Genomic DNA, 14,093 nt, shown 5'->3' on the forward strand with positions numbered 1-14,093 from the left:
AACCACATTTCATTTCTGAATTCTTTCTATTAATTTAGAAAAAGGAAAATAATTTAATTTGTATTTAAGTATTCTACTGGAAATCTGTATCCCAGGTAGGCTACTTCTACATCCTACTGGTGGTACATTATGCATCCCAATGTCTGCTCTACTTCCTATCTGCAAAAGCCCTGCCTATATGCTTCAAACAGAAAACTGGGAATTCTGCTTATCTGCTGCCAAAGACCTCGTTCTGCTCTGACACCCAAGTAGTCTTCCACATACTAGTCTAACACCAGATTTACCCCTTTTATCAGTTCTGTACTCCAGGTCTGTTCAGAAGCTAATCCCATCGTGTTCAATGGGAATTGCTTTTAGGCAAGTCTGTACAGATGTTCAGCCTTAATAACACATCAAAATTGAAATAGGCCCATCATTACAAACAAACAAATCTAAATAAAGTTATGTTTCAGTCAACAAGGCCACATTTTTAATTCTAAATGCCAACATCCAAGGCTCATATTTCTGATAAACATTAAGGGTTAGCTATGTTGTGATAGATGCAAAAATATTAGCTTTCTAAAAAAAGACATTGTTTGGCAGTGCTGACTCACCTTTAAATGCCGAAGTTTTATAATTATGCTGTATGGCAGCAACAATGTCCTTCCAAAAGTCATACTTTCTCCTAGGACTGTGCTATAATTGTAAAAAGAAATCCTGTGAGTATCTTCAAAATTAATGGCTCCAATGTAAGAAGCAGCAGCATTGAGAAAGGGGAACCTGCAACATGTTTCATTGGGGAGTGTCCTTATTCAGGATTCAAATCATGTCCTATTCCAGGCCACTCCATTCTGTTACTGCCATCACTCCATTTTCTATACCATCTCTGTGGCACACACAGTCAGGATTCAGCACACTCAGCCACCATTGAGATGTTCTAGAATGTTTTCACTTTCAGTTTTAACTTCTAAAAACAGTTTCCTAAAGTACATACCTCATGGTACTGATTTAGATACTTTAAAAGAAGTTTGCTATAAGTATATAAGATAAACAGGAGATGTTCAATCAATCAATCAATCAATACATATAGGGTCAATGGACCCAGTGAAACATGCTGTAACTTAAAACCAATAAAAATAGAGAAATCACATAGGAAGATCCAAATAACTTAAATAAAATCAAGTTATCAGATTGAGTTGCAACACAAGATTTATTAATTGTAAATCTGGGGTATATTGCCATTAGTCAGACCTTTTTTTAATACCATAATTCATTATCTCTAATTTTAGTGGCTAGAGACAAAATTTTACAGCTGATAGGGTAATATTCATGCATTTGTCTTCCAACAACATTTTGATGTAAAACATTTCAGAATGGCCCAGTTTACAGCTCAATAAAGGGAAAATCGGCTGGTTACGATTCTGTTTATAATAGACACTTGATAACAAAATGTGTGGTAATGTTTCAACGACTTGCCATCCACAAGGGCAGAAACTAACAGAGGTGGTTAGCCCAGTGTATCTACCAAAAAGTAGGTTAGAAGGGAAACAGGTGATGTTGTACTTCAGACAACAGGTGTGATATATCATTGCTTAAAGCTAAAACTTTAAAAAAAATATCCTGCAACAATAAAGCAAGAGAGGAAATTCTGGGCAAGCAGTTATTTACTATCCTGGCTTTGTCCTTGCAGAGAGTTTCCTCTGTAGAAGACCTTTAAACATGAAATGTCACCACCAGATATCCAAAATGCTTTTGTCTATTCTAGCTGCTCAGTATTCTACCCTATCATTCTGCTGTATGTATAGGCCAAGTCTTAGAATAGGAGAGCAATGGGAATTCAGACAGGAGTATGGATTTAATTCTACATCACAGATTAGAATCATGTGGCCCTCCAGATGTTGTTGACCAGCAATCTCACCATTAGCTATGTTGGCTATAACTGATAAGAGTAGTAGTTCAACAATTTCTGGAGACCTGCACGATCTGCTGTTCTGATCTATATACCATATGTGTGAATTCTGCCTTAGGAACTCATGATTTCCATGGTATATTTAATTGTTAAGAAATTTGGAATGTAACACATGAATAGAGTGAGAAGCACAAGAAGCAGGGATATGACAAAGACTACTTTATGCCACAGAGATTTCTTTCCATTGGATTGTAAATCAGGTTAATACTTACTTTGTTTAAACCATCCACAATCCGTGCACAAAGAAGTGCCCCTGGCAAATCAAAATAGTTGTCATAAGAATAATATTTAGCTGCAAAGAAGAAGAAAAAATTGTAATATCATACCAGGTATTCTGCTAGAAAAGCAGTGATTCCAACTTCTCACATGAAACTATGCAATTCAGAGGTTCTTATAACAAATTTAGTTGGAAAAAGCAGGAAAATGTGTTAGTCTGGCTAATTATTTTGGTAAACTGATCTTTCTTACTTTTCCATTGGTGACCACTCCCCTGCAGGATTACCTTTTTCTTTTCTTTTTTCAAAACCAAACCTTGTTCCTGTGCCTTTTAGCAGCAAACTCATCTGCAAACATTATTTCTGTCCCACACTGTCTCTGAAGCTGTCAGTCAGTCAAATGAATAAAAGTATGCAGCTCAATTCAACAACAACAAAACAAAGTTCATGTCTCAACAGACCAAAAATGATCACTGCCTTCCAAAAAGCCTGGGTGAACAGCTAGGTTTTAACTTTTTCAGAAATGAGATCAATGTTGACACCAGTCAGGCCTCCATAAGAAATGATTTCTACAACTGTTTCAGATGAGAAAACCCTTGTGCATCTCCACATGGTGGACTTTTTTCAGTGGTGGGCCTAAAGAGGTGCTCCTCTACACCCTGGTCAAATCTTTATGATTAGCCATTATGAGATGTGCATATGAGACTCATATTTTTATTTGTAAGCTACTCTGTATCCCAATTTTGGGGGTAAAGTGGGATAATAATGATAATAATATAATATTACCATAAAAGTTGTAAGGCATCTTGTAGGTACCCAGTCTAACCATACGATATAAGAAATCTAGAGCTAAAGCACTGGATAATTTTTCAGTATTTGTTCCAATGTGGGACCACCCATTCAAAGAGCCCTAGTGGTACAGTGGTTAAATGCTTCTACTGTAGCCACACACTCACAGGTTGTGAGTTCAATACCAGCCAGGAGTTCAGGATGCACTCAGCCTTACATCCTTCTGGAGGCTGCTAAAATGAGTACCAGCTTGCTGGCAGCAATTAGCTTACACATGGTAAACCACTTAGGGAGTGCTTAAGTGCACTGACAAGCGGTACAGAAATGTATTTGCTATTGCTATATCACCCCTTTGAATAACCGTTTTTAATGTCAAACTGCTCTTAACATTAAGATAGGAGAACCAGCTGTATGGAAAAACTAGGATGTGGGCAAGTAAAATTTTGGTGTGTTACAGACCGCCCCTTTGGGGTGGCCTGTAACCGGCCCTTTCCCTGCTGTACCAAGGCCTCAGCTGCCACAACAGCAGCCTCTGAGGCCCCGATCTGCCGCTTTCCAGGCCGCGGGGAAGTGGCAAGAGGCCGCTTCCCCGCGGCCTGGAAAGGGGTGTCCTTGGGGCTTCATGCCCCAAGGACATCCGAGGGTGGCGGGGAGGAGGAGGAAGGGGCCGCTCGGGCCCTTTCTCCCTTGCTTTGCCGGCACAGCCATCTAAAGGCTGCGCCAGCGACGCAAACCACAGAAGGAGCTCCATTTCAGAGCTCCTTCTCATGCCGCGGAAAGGGCGCTCTAGGTGCACGGCATGACAACATCACAACCGCACGCCTCGTTTGGAGGCGGCGCAGTGGTGACGTAGTCATGGCGGCGCCCATCTGTATAGGGCGCTGCCATTTTGTATGGACTGGGTCCGTACTAGGGTTAGGGGCATCAAGAAGTGACGCCCCTTTCTAACCCTAGTATGCACTCGTCGCGTACTAGGGTGCCTGTTTGTAACAGGCCATAGTAAATGAAGGAGAAGAAAATGTTGAAATTCACCATGGTTCTACACTCTTAGTGTGAGGAGAAGCCAAGTGAACAGGCACAACATTGGGAGCATGGCTGTGACCAACAGGGTCTTCCTACTGATGCTCTGAGGCTTTTCCTATGCCTCAGAAACATTCCTTGACTCCTTGGTCCTATCACTTGCCTCGCTTTTACCCCCAATACACTTTTCCTTGAATGAATTATAGAATCATAGAATCATAGAATCGTAGAGTTGGAAGAGACCATTAGGGCCATCCAGTCCAACCCCCTGCCATGCAGGAAATCCAAATCAAAGCATCCCTGACAGATGGCCATCCAGCCTCTGTTTAAAGACCTCCAAGGAAGGAGACTCTATCACCCTCCGAGGAAGTGCATTCCACTGCCGAACAGCCCTTACTGTCAGGAAGTTCCTCCTAATGTTCAGGTGGAATCTCTTTTCCTGTAGCTTGCATCCATTGTTCCGGGTCCTGTTCTCTGGAGCAGCAGAAAACAAGCTTGCTCCCTCCTCAATATGACATCCTTTCAAATATTTAAACAGGGCTATCATATCACCTCTTAACCTTCTTTTCTCCAGGCTAAACATCCCCAGCTCCCTAAGTCGTTCCTCATAGGGCATGGTCTCCAGACCCTTCACCATTTTTGTCGCCCTCCTTTGGACACGCTCCAGTTTCTCAATGTCCTTTCTGAATTGTGGCGCCCAGAACTGGACACAATATTCTAGGTGGGGCCTGACCAAAGCAGAATACAGTGGCACTATTACTTCTCTTGATCTAGACACTATACTTCTATTGATGCAGCCAAAAATAGCATTGGCCTTTTTAGCTGCCGCATCACACTGTTCACTCATGTTCAACTTGTGGTCTACTTGGACTCCTAGATCCCTTTCACACGTAGGGTTGAGGTCCCCGAGTGTCCTTCTCCTATATATGTTTTACTGTAGATAGCATGTTATCTGTGAAAATTATTCTCCTAAATTCACTAATGCCACTTTACTTATGGAAACAATAATAAAAGTAAACTTTATTTACAAGCAGATGTTATTATTGTATCTTTTCAAGGTTAGTACACAGATCGTATGGTTACAGTATTTACAGCATTTCACTTGTTACAAATTATTTCTTCTTCAGTTCCCTCACTGAATTTCTTTCAGTTCTAAACTGTTTTCTGCTTCTTTTGAATTACTCTCTCTAATATAACTCCCTTTAACAGAAGTATGAATTCTTCTAAGGTTTGGCTTGAATCTCAACTGACAACCCACAGAACAAAGCAGCTATGAACTGACTTGTTAAATGAGTCTGAGCTCTAAACTGACACACTCTCTTCAATTCTCCCTTGCTCTTCCCCTTTTATTGTCACAATTGCCAATAGCATCACCACACGACCCTTTAGTCAGCTGGAGCCACTTCACACAGAATAATGTGTTAAGTTGGCTAAAAAGAAATCCAGTCATTGATCCCATCTGGCCTTTAGTCAGTCAGTGAGGCCAAAGCAACATTGTTTTATATCTATACATCTATATCAAATACCTGAACGAGAAACCATTCCACTCATTGTCTGGAAGTGTTTCCACTCTTTCCTTCCATATGTCTCCAAGATCTCTTCAGGGGTCATGTGCTTTGTCCCATGACTTGCCCTGTTTGACATATGCATGGACCCAGAATTAAAAACAGGCATTTCAACCAGATGTATGAATTTTCTTCTATCTCTCTTCCCCAAAATTGCAGTAGGATGTCTTTGAACAACAAAGATCACGACATAATAGTCTCAAGTTAATGGTTATGCACTTCTTCAAGAGAAGAAACCCACAACCTTTAGGAGATCTTTTGTAACAGACATTGGGTACTATATCAACTTTGTCATATCAACTTGTGGTACTCAGAGAGTTGGGCAAGCCAAAGTATATGGAGTATCACCCAATTTTCTAGTATCTCCTAAAATTCTTTGGAAATTAATTCCAGCTGATCTGTATTTATTTCCCTGAAGAATTAATTATTTACATTCACTGATTTTCTTAAGAATCTGAGTGATCTTATTAATGTTTCTGTATTGCATTGATATATTCGGGGGGGGGGGGGGACGAATTGACCCATGAATGCTATCAGTTCAAGCATCTTAGAAATGAGTTGCATATGATTTATTTTATTTAAGAAATTTATTCTAGGAATGGTTTACTTATTGCTCCATTGTTTTATTTATTTCATTTATATCCCACATTTCTCCCATTAGGGCATCTAAAGCAGTTTCATTTAGTGAATGAGCTACATTTACAAGTGTATGTGTTACAAAGTTATCAAATGAATTCTGAGCAAATTAATTTTATTGATATTTTATTGAAAGAGTTTTCCTACTGTTATATCAATTCTATATAGTCGAACCAATTAATTTGCAAAATGAACTGGTTATTTACTGAATTGTATCCAACCACTTGAGTTTATTAAGTTTAATGTAGAAATTACAGGTTTATCCTTATTCCTGTCCCCCCCCCCCCCCCTTTAATTCCTTTCCTTAAGTAATTTACTGAATTGGTCTTTGGAAATGCAATTCTAAGTGTATTTATTCAGAAGTAATATTTATTTTAGTGGCATACATTAATTGGTAGATATAGGAATGTTGTCTAATGAAGGGTATGAGCTGATCCTATTAACTGAATGAATTCATTGAAAGTTAAAATATTTGAAGATGTCAGTAATAGAAGATTAAGCTGAATGGAACCAGGAATCAAGAGTGTGTTGATGTTTTCATTTGTTCTTATTTTTTTATGACAATTAAAAAGTTACTTGATCAAATCTAAAAGTATGCAGTCTTCCAGGTTGACACTAATAGAGAATATCAATTTTAGGTGGCTTCGCAACACACTTGGCAAATCAGAATGTTATGTGAACACTGGAGTTACTGTATATACAAAGCAGCCATGTGAAGTGCAAATAGCGTATGTACTGGAATTCCATACACATACACACACACACACACACACACACACACACACACACTCCAGATAGATAGATGGCTTATTTCATGTTCAATATGTTTGCTGATAGAACCACTGGGTGCAGCATAGGGTACTATCTATAGGAACTGCGCTTGTACTACAGAGTGAGAAGCTTCCTTCTTCTGTTCAGCATTTTATAACTGGATATTTTTTCAGACATGAGTCTTAGAAGGGACACCTTGACTTTCATATAAAAGTGCATGACACTTGTATGGCAATGTCAGTCTCTAGACTTCTGGGAGATTATATTCCCAAATTAAACTGATTCATTTCACCATTCCAGCAATGCAGAAAAGGATAACTCTGATGGCATGCAGGAAGAGCATGACATATATGAGAAGGATATAATCCCTTCCCCCATGTGGTATCTGGTATTCTCCAGAGATGTTGGGCTATAATTCTCAACTTTCCCAGCCAGCATGGAAAAAACCCAACAACAACTCAGAAGGGCAGCAACTTGGCAGAAGATGGCAAGCATACATTCTATACTTAACAGCAAGATTGTAGCCCCACAATGCTGTTGGACTCTAATTCCCATCTGCTACATCAGTGGTCAACTATGGTGGAAACTGTATTTGATGTGTCCCAAATTCTCCAACCCTAACATACAGAACACACAGGAGAAAACAGAATAGTGCTATAAAAATATAAATGTGTCAGAAACACACAAGTTATTGAGACATGAGAGATTGAAGTGTTACCTCAAAACAGTTCCATCTTCCGAAAGTTTAAGGAAGTTCCCATCTTCCATATCTAGAACCAGGCCTTTACAGCTAAAAGTATTTGAAGTCAGCAACAGGGAAATGAAAAGTGTGTGCAATTATTATTATTATTATTATTATTATTTTAAATATATACACAAGTGGCAGAGCATATAATACAGACTGTAATCTTCAATAAATTTATGGCAATAGAGATAGGCCTGGCAGCTCAATACTACCTGCATGCTGTGGCTTGGGAGAACTCATCATCAGGCCAGCTGCACATTCAAACCAAAATGGCCTGGATATAGAGCAAGGGTGGGGAACCTTTAGATTTCTCTCTCTCTCTCTCTCTCTCTCTGTGTGTGTGTGTGTATATATATATATGATTACAACTCCCATAATCATTTACCACCAGTCACATTAAGTCCAGCTGATGGGAATTGTCAGGCAAAACCTCTGGTAGGTTGTAAGTCCTGCTGTAGAGACTGCGGAGTCATAAGAAAAAGGATTCAGAACAAGGCTTGTCTAAATATTGTCAGTCAGGAACCTCTCAGAAAAACTATACATAACTAAAAAACAAAAACAAAACACAAAACCATTTACTCAGCCCAATAATCCTGACAGGAAACTGGAAGTTCTGGCACCCACTGATAGTGTAATGGATGATGCTGTGTCATAACTGAGCCATGGGACTAATGAAACAAGGGGCAACAAGGTGTAAGCAAAAGATTTTATTTTTATTATCTTTGTTAAAATATTTACATTTTTTTCTATGAAAAGACTTCAGGACAGGACACTAACAACAAACTTCTAATACTTTAGAAGTCTGAAAATATTTTACAATGGCTTAAAACAAATTAAAACCATCAAAACCAAGTGGACTGAAAGAGAAATTCACAGCTTTATCAGGCCTGATCCCTAATCAGCAAGAACTTTTAAAAACAGCTAAGTTTTAAATTGATGCTGAAATGAAACCCATGTCAGAGTCAACTGGGCCTCCAAAGAGAGGGCACTCCACAACCAGGGCATCTCTGTTGTGTGTTGCCTCCACTGTTGGGATAGAGTGGAGGGATCCCCTCCAACAGATCTCAGTCCTTTGGCAGACTAAGGCGCTGTATAGACTGCCCAAATGTGCCGTACTGGCACTGATTTTAGGGTTAGGGACAACGCGGCAAATGCACGGTCCCTAACCCTAGCATGGTGTGATGGTGTAACAATGGTGGCATCCCATGTACATGGGTGCTGCCATTGTGACATAAGCACCGCATGGCATCGCACTGTGCTTACATTGCGAGTGCGCCATTGGCACACTCATGACGTCCGCCCTGTGGCACAAAAAGAACCCATTTTTTTCTGGGTTCTTTTTCCTCTGGAGGGAAGCTGCGTGGTTTGGTGGATGCAGCTTCTCTCTGGAGAGAATTAAGCTGCCGGCAGGCCGCCCTTTTGGGGAGGTCTGTCCCTCACCAAAGAATAGTGAGCTATATTGAGAACCAGTGCTATGTACTGGTTAGTGCTGGGCTAGAGCTTCGGAAATCCAATTTCAAGTCCCCATTGAGCTAAAAAAATGAATCAGTGGATGACCTTAGGCCAGTCATTCTCTCACAGTCTGACCTTCTTCACAAGGTTATTGTGAAAAAAGAACAGTACTGTTAAGTAAGGATGCAGACAGCCATATAAATTGTCTTGAACGCATCAGAGGGAAGTTGAAATATAAGGAGCCCTGGTGGTGCAGTAGGAGCCCTGGCGGTGAAGTGGTTAAATGCCTGTATTGCAGCTACTCACTCCAAACCATAAGGTTGCAAGTTCAATACCAGCCAAAGGGCTCAAGCTCGACTCAGGCTTGCATCCTTCCGAGGAGGTCGCTAAAATGAGTACCCAGATTGCTGGGGGCAATTAGCTTACAGTTGGAAACCGCTTAGGGAGTGCTTAAGTGCACTGATAAGCGGCATAGAAATGTACTTTCTATTGCTATTGCTATTACTAATACATAGTAAATTTAAGAAATAAACAACAGATTAGTAATAAATAAGAGCCAGTATAGTGTATTGTTTTGAATGTTGGACCCACTCAGCAATGGAAACTGTCTCTGAACAAATTGTGCAAAAGAAAAGAAAGAAGTGCAACCTCGGGGTTACCATAAGTCAGAAATTACTTAAAGGCAAAGAAAAACATGGTGTGGGGGACCAGTAATAACTGGGCCTGAACAGACAGGCCAAATTAAAGCTGCTTCACATCACTTTGGAGATATGCTGTTTAAATTACACACACATCTTAAGAGGCCAGAAGCCGCGCCAAAGCAGCGTTCCAGTCCTTAGGACTGGAGTGTGGCTTTGGCGTGGCTTCTGGCCTCTTAGGACAAATGCAGCATTTAAACAGCATACTTCCAAAGTGACCCGAAGCAGCTTTATTTTGACCTGTCTGTTCAGGCCCAATTGTTTTCCAATGTACCAGAGACCAGCACTAAATTTGTATCAACTGGGTACAGTGCTTTCTTTCTTTCCTAGAAACCTGCCAAGGATTGGCACCAGTCGAGGGACCATCACTTTGAGTAATCATGAAATATAGGCATAGTCTTTTCCATTTTCTAAGAAATGATGGTGCTTTACAGACTGCCCAAAAGGGTGGTCTGCCAGCGCCCATGTTTGGTGCGCAAAGCAGCCGCAGTGAACAAACCACGCGGCTCCTCTGCGCAGCAAAAAGAAGCCGCAAAAAGCGGCTTCTTCTTGCGTCACGGTTATGATGCCGCAAGGTGCCAATGGCGCACTTGTGGCATCATAATCGTGCCACTACGTGCGGACGCTAAGCGTCCGCTGCGTCAAAATGGTGGTGCCCATGTGTATAGGGCGCTGCCATTTTGTATGTACTAGGTACGTGCTAAGGTTAGGGTATCCGGAACGTGCCGATGAAAGATAGGCATTTTTTTTCCCCATATTCAATGAATGAACTGGCAAGAAATATGGACATAAACAGTTACAATTTTTAAAGAAATCAACTTACCAAAAATCCCAGCTTTCTGGTGTTACATTCAGCAGCTCTTTGTCATAACCTTTTTCTTTTACCATATACTGAGCAAAGCTTTCATATATAAGCTGCAAATTAAGAGGGAAAGAAAAAAAATATAACACTACATAAAAACGAAACACACTGAGGCACTGCAAGACTCTGTTACTTTACACTTTGGGGTCTATCTTATTAGGAATAGATAAAATGTTTGGTATGCAAAAGTGTCAACAATTCAAATTGTTAACAGTCAGATTCTTTAGCAAAATGTTAACAGTTTAAGAATGAAGAGTGAAACTCACAGAAATGTCACCTTTGCACGCCTCAAGGATTTCTGCTTCTAATAATGGCTCCAATAATAATTATTCTTTACCATACATCATAGTTAAGTATATGAATGTGGTAAGGAAATTGTCATTGCATCTCACCACCACCTGTCCCTGTCGGCACACATTTGCTGTAAGGTTTATGCTGCCTGTGATCTAGGAGACCTGTCAGGTCAAGATTATTGTGATTTTAACAGCTTTGTTGTCTGTTTTAGTGGTGCTAGTCACCATGGGCACTTTTTAAAGTTGAAAAATGGGATAAAATGTGGAAAAAATGCTACTTCTCTATGAATATATCATATCTTTACCTTCTCATGGATACAATCTAAATGTGAGTATATTGTCTCAATACAGCCTCTTGCGGCAACATTTGCGGCACCGTCCCATGCACAATGCCTGAGAAGAATGTTATTCTGAGTTGTTTGGAAGATTGTATGTAAATTTGTACATGCATATTTCAGTTAGCAAAGCTTTTGATAAGAAGCTTCTCTCTCCTCCCAATCCAGCCCCTCTTTCCTCCTCATCCTCTGTCTAGCTGAAAAGGATTTTAAGCACCATTGGTACTGAAAGGATAGTGAAACCAATTTGGAGAAACACAGACTTTCAGTGTTGGATTGCAGTACTATGTATGCTGCTGTAAGCAATCAATAAAGTTTGGGCTGGAAAAGAATGGGATTCTACTCTACCCACTACTACTGCCTTGCTGCAAAAGGTACGGCAAACAGCAGCTGCCTTCACAAGCCCTTTCTGCGCATGCATAAACAGCAAGAGAGAGAGAAAACAGGGGAGCAGATAAGCCTGCCTTACCAGCTATCCCACCATGTTACAAAAATAACAACCAATTTATAGGTCTATAAATCTGGCCCCCAAAATTGAAATCATAATAAAAGTGGAAGTTGGTGAAAGCAAAAATAATCTCTGCATGCATTTTATTGGAAGCTTTCTAAGTGGTCTCCAGAAGATTCAATATATTTTTATTATTTCTCAGGGTATACCTGGCCTAGTTGTTTTATTTCACATGTGCTTATTGTAAGTTTTGGATAAATAATTTTCTCAAACATGTTGAACTGTTATCCTGTGTATGTGTGTGTGTGTGTGTGTGTGTTGTATGGGAATCTATCCTTATTCTTTCCATGTTATTTCTCTCTCTCCTATCAAATTTTCTGTTAGAGAAGCCATGCCCAGGAACACATCTATTTCATCAACTACGGGCCCAAACAGACAGGCCAAAATAAAGCTGCTTTGGGTCACTTTGGAGGTATGCTGTACAAATGATGCATGCGTCCTAAGAGTCCAGAAGCCGCGCCAAAGCCATGCTCCAGTCCTAAGGCCTCTTAAGGTGTGTGTGTCATTTAAACAGCATACCTCCAAAGTGACCCAAAGCAGCTTTATTTTGGCTTGTCTGTTCAGGCCCTACAAGGCTGCAACCTACGGGGTAATTCTCTCACAATATAAACATAGCTACTATAGCTTTGAAGAAGAAGTGATGTACATATGAATCTTTATGGTGGCCAAAGACAAAGGTTTGCAGCTTCTGAACCTGTAACAGTGGTGGAAACAGAAGTATTTCAGCTCATAGCGAAGCATGTTGCACTAGTAGTACCTTCGAGACCAAAGTTCAAATCCCCACTTAAGCCATGTAGCTCACTGGGGCTACATCAGCACTGCAGAAATAACCCAGTTTGACACCCCTTTAAGTGCCCTGGCTCAGTGTTAGGGAATCCTGGGAAGTGTGGTTTGGTTAGACATTTCGCCTTCTCTGTCAGAAAGAGCTCTGGAGCCACGACAGAATTCCTTAGCACTGAGCCAGGGCAGTTGATGCGGTCTCAAAGTGGATTATTTCCGCAGTGTGTTTTGGATTTTCCTGGGGAAGTGGCAGCAGCAGAAGCCCTCAGAAAGCACCAGCAAGGAAGGCAGTTTAGGCTGGCCAAATAACCGCCCCCCCCCCCCCCCCCCGAGGGGCTCCATTTAGCAGCAGAGACGTCAGAGCGAGGCTTTTCGCCGCCTCCAGCTCTAGCCTTCTCATCTCTAGTCAGAGAGCTCTGGTGCCACAAGGAAAGTATTTCCACAATCCCCATCATAGGGCCAGAAAAGATTGCAGGAAGAACCCCGTTGGAGACCGCTTTCAATGCCCTGGCTCTTTCCTGGGGAGTTCTGGGGAACTGGAGTTTATTGAGGAAACCAGACAAGGAAGGCTCAATTTCTCCCCAAACTACAATTCCCAGCATTCCCTACCCTTGAGCCAGGGCGGTTGAAGCAGTCCCAAACTGGGGCATTTCTGGAGTGTGTTGGGGTTTGTTTGTTTTTGGACCTATGGGGACCGTAGTTTGCTAGGGCCCCAGAGCTCTCTCTTTGACAAGGGAAGGCAAAAGGCCTCCCTGAACTACCCCTCCCAGGATTCCCTAGCGCTGAGCCAGGGCAGGGGAAGCAGTGCCAGAGCGGGTCCTTCTTCCTTAATCCTGGCAGAGAGAGGAGGGAGGGAGAGAGAGGGGCTGGCAATCCCTTCCTTCCTTCCTTCCTTTCTTCCTTCCCAAGAACTAGAGCCAGGCGGAGGCAAGGAGGCTGACTCACCCGGGCGCTCTCTCGGAGGTGGTACCGGCAGAGAGTGTGGTCCAGGTCGAAGCCCAGCACCTCGCAGTCGCCCAGCGAGAAGGACTGCTGCGCCATGGCCTCCTCCTCTTCCTCTTGCAGCCCCAGCTGCAGCAGCTCCTTCTCTGCCTCGGCCCGCCTCCTCTTCCCTTCCCGAGTTATTCTCAGCCTCCAGCCCTGCCTGCCCGCTATGGCTGCGTCCACACGGCAGAAATAATCCGCTTTCGCCGACGAAGCACCATCAGAAAATGCTATCCATCCCTTGTAGGAGGAGCTGCTGCCCCCAGTTGGACCAAGAGCCCCTATGAGCTGGGTCTGGGCCAAAACAGACTGCAGAAACAATCCAGTTTGAGACCACTTTAATTGCCCCGGCTCAAGGCTAGGGCATGCTGGGAAGTGTAGTTTTGGGAGACCTTCAGCCTTCTCTATCAGAAAGAGCTCTGGGGCCACAATAAACGACAGTTCCCAGGATTACCAAATACTAAGCAGGGGCAGTTAAAGCGGTTTCAAGCT

General features: G+C 41.9%; 1 protein-coding gene across 4 annotated transcripts in view; it reads right to left on the reverse strand.

Moving 5' to 3' along the window:
- Positions 1–13,942, reverse strand: part of LOC149311198 (5'-nucleotidase domain-containing protein 1-like) — a 120,046-nt gene extending 106,104 nt beyond the window's left edge. The window contains exons 1-6 of one of the 4 annotated variants that reach the window (XM_089530540.1): positions 13,563–13,938; positions 10,663–10,754; positions 7,663–7,734; positions 5,499–5,605; positions 2,161–2,240; positions 594–675 (exon numbers count right to left, since the gene is read on the reverse strand). In XM_089530540.1, the coding sequence (XP_089386666.1) occupies positions 594–675; positions 2,161–2,240; positions 5,499–5,605; positions 7,663–7,734; positions 10,663–10,754; positions 13,563–13,658 (529 nt within the window). In that variant the 5' untranslated portion in view covers positions 13,659–13,938. Of the gene's footprint in view, positions 1–593; positions 676–2,160; positions 2,241–5,498; positions 5,606–7,662; positions 7,735–10,662; positions 10,755–13,562 lie in introns of all 4 variants that reach the window. The other 3 variants (XM_089530541.1, XM_089530543.1, XM_089530542.1) reach the window with 3 other exon arrangements.
- Positions 13,943–14,093: the final 151 nt, after the last annotated feature.

Source organism: Sceloporus occidentalis, unplaced genomic scaffold, assembly GCF_023333645.1.
Source record: "Sceloporus occidentalis isolate IW3139 unplaced genomic scaffold, rSceOcc1.0.p SCAF_6, whole genome shotgun sequence".
Lineage (NCBI taxonomy): Eukaryota > Metazoa > Chordata > Lepidosauria > Squamata > Phrynosomatidae > Sceloporus > Sceloporus occidentalis.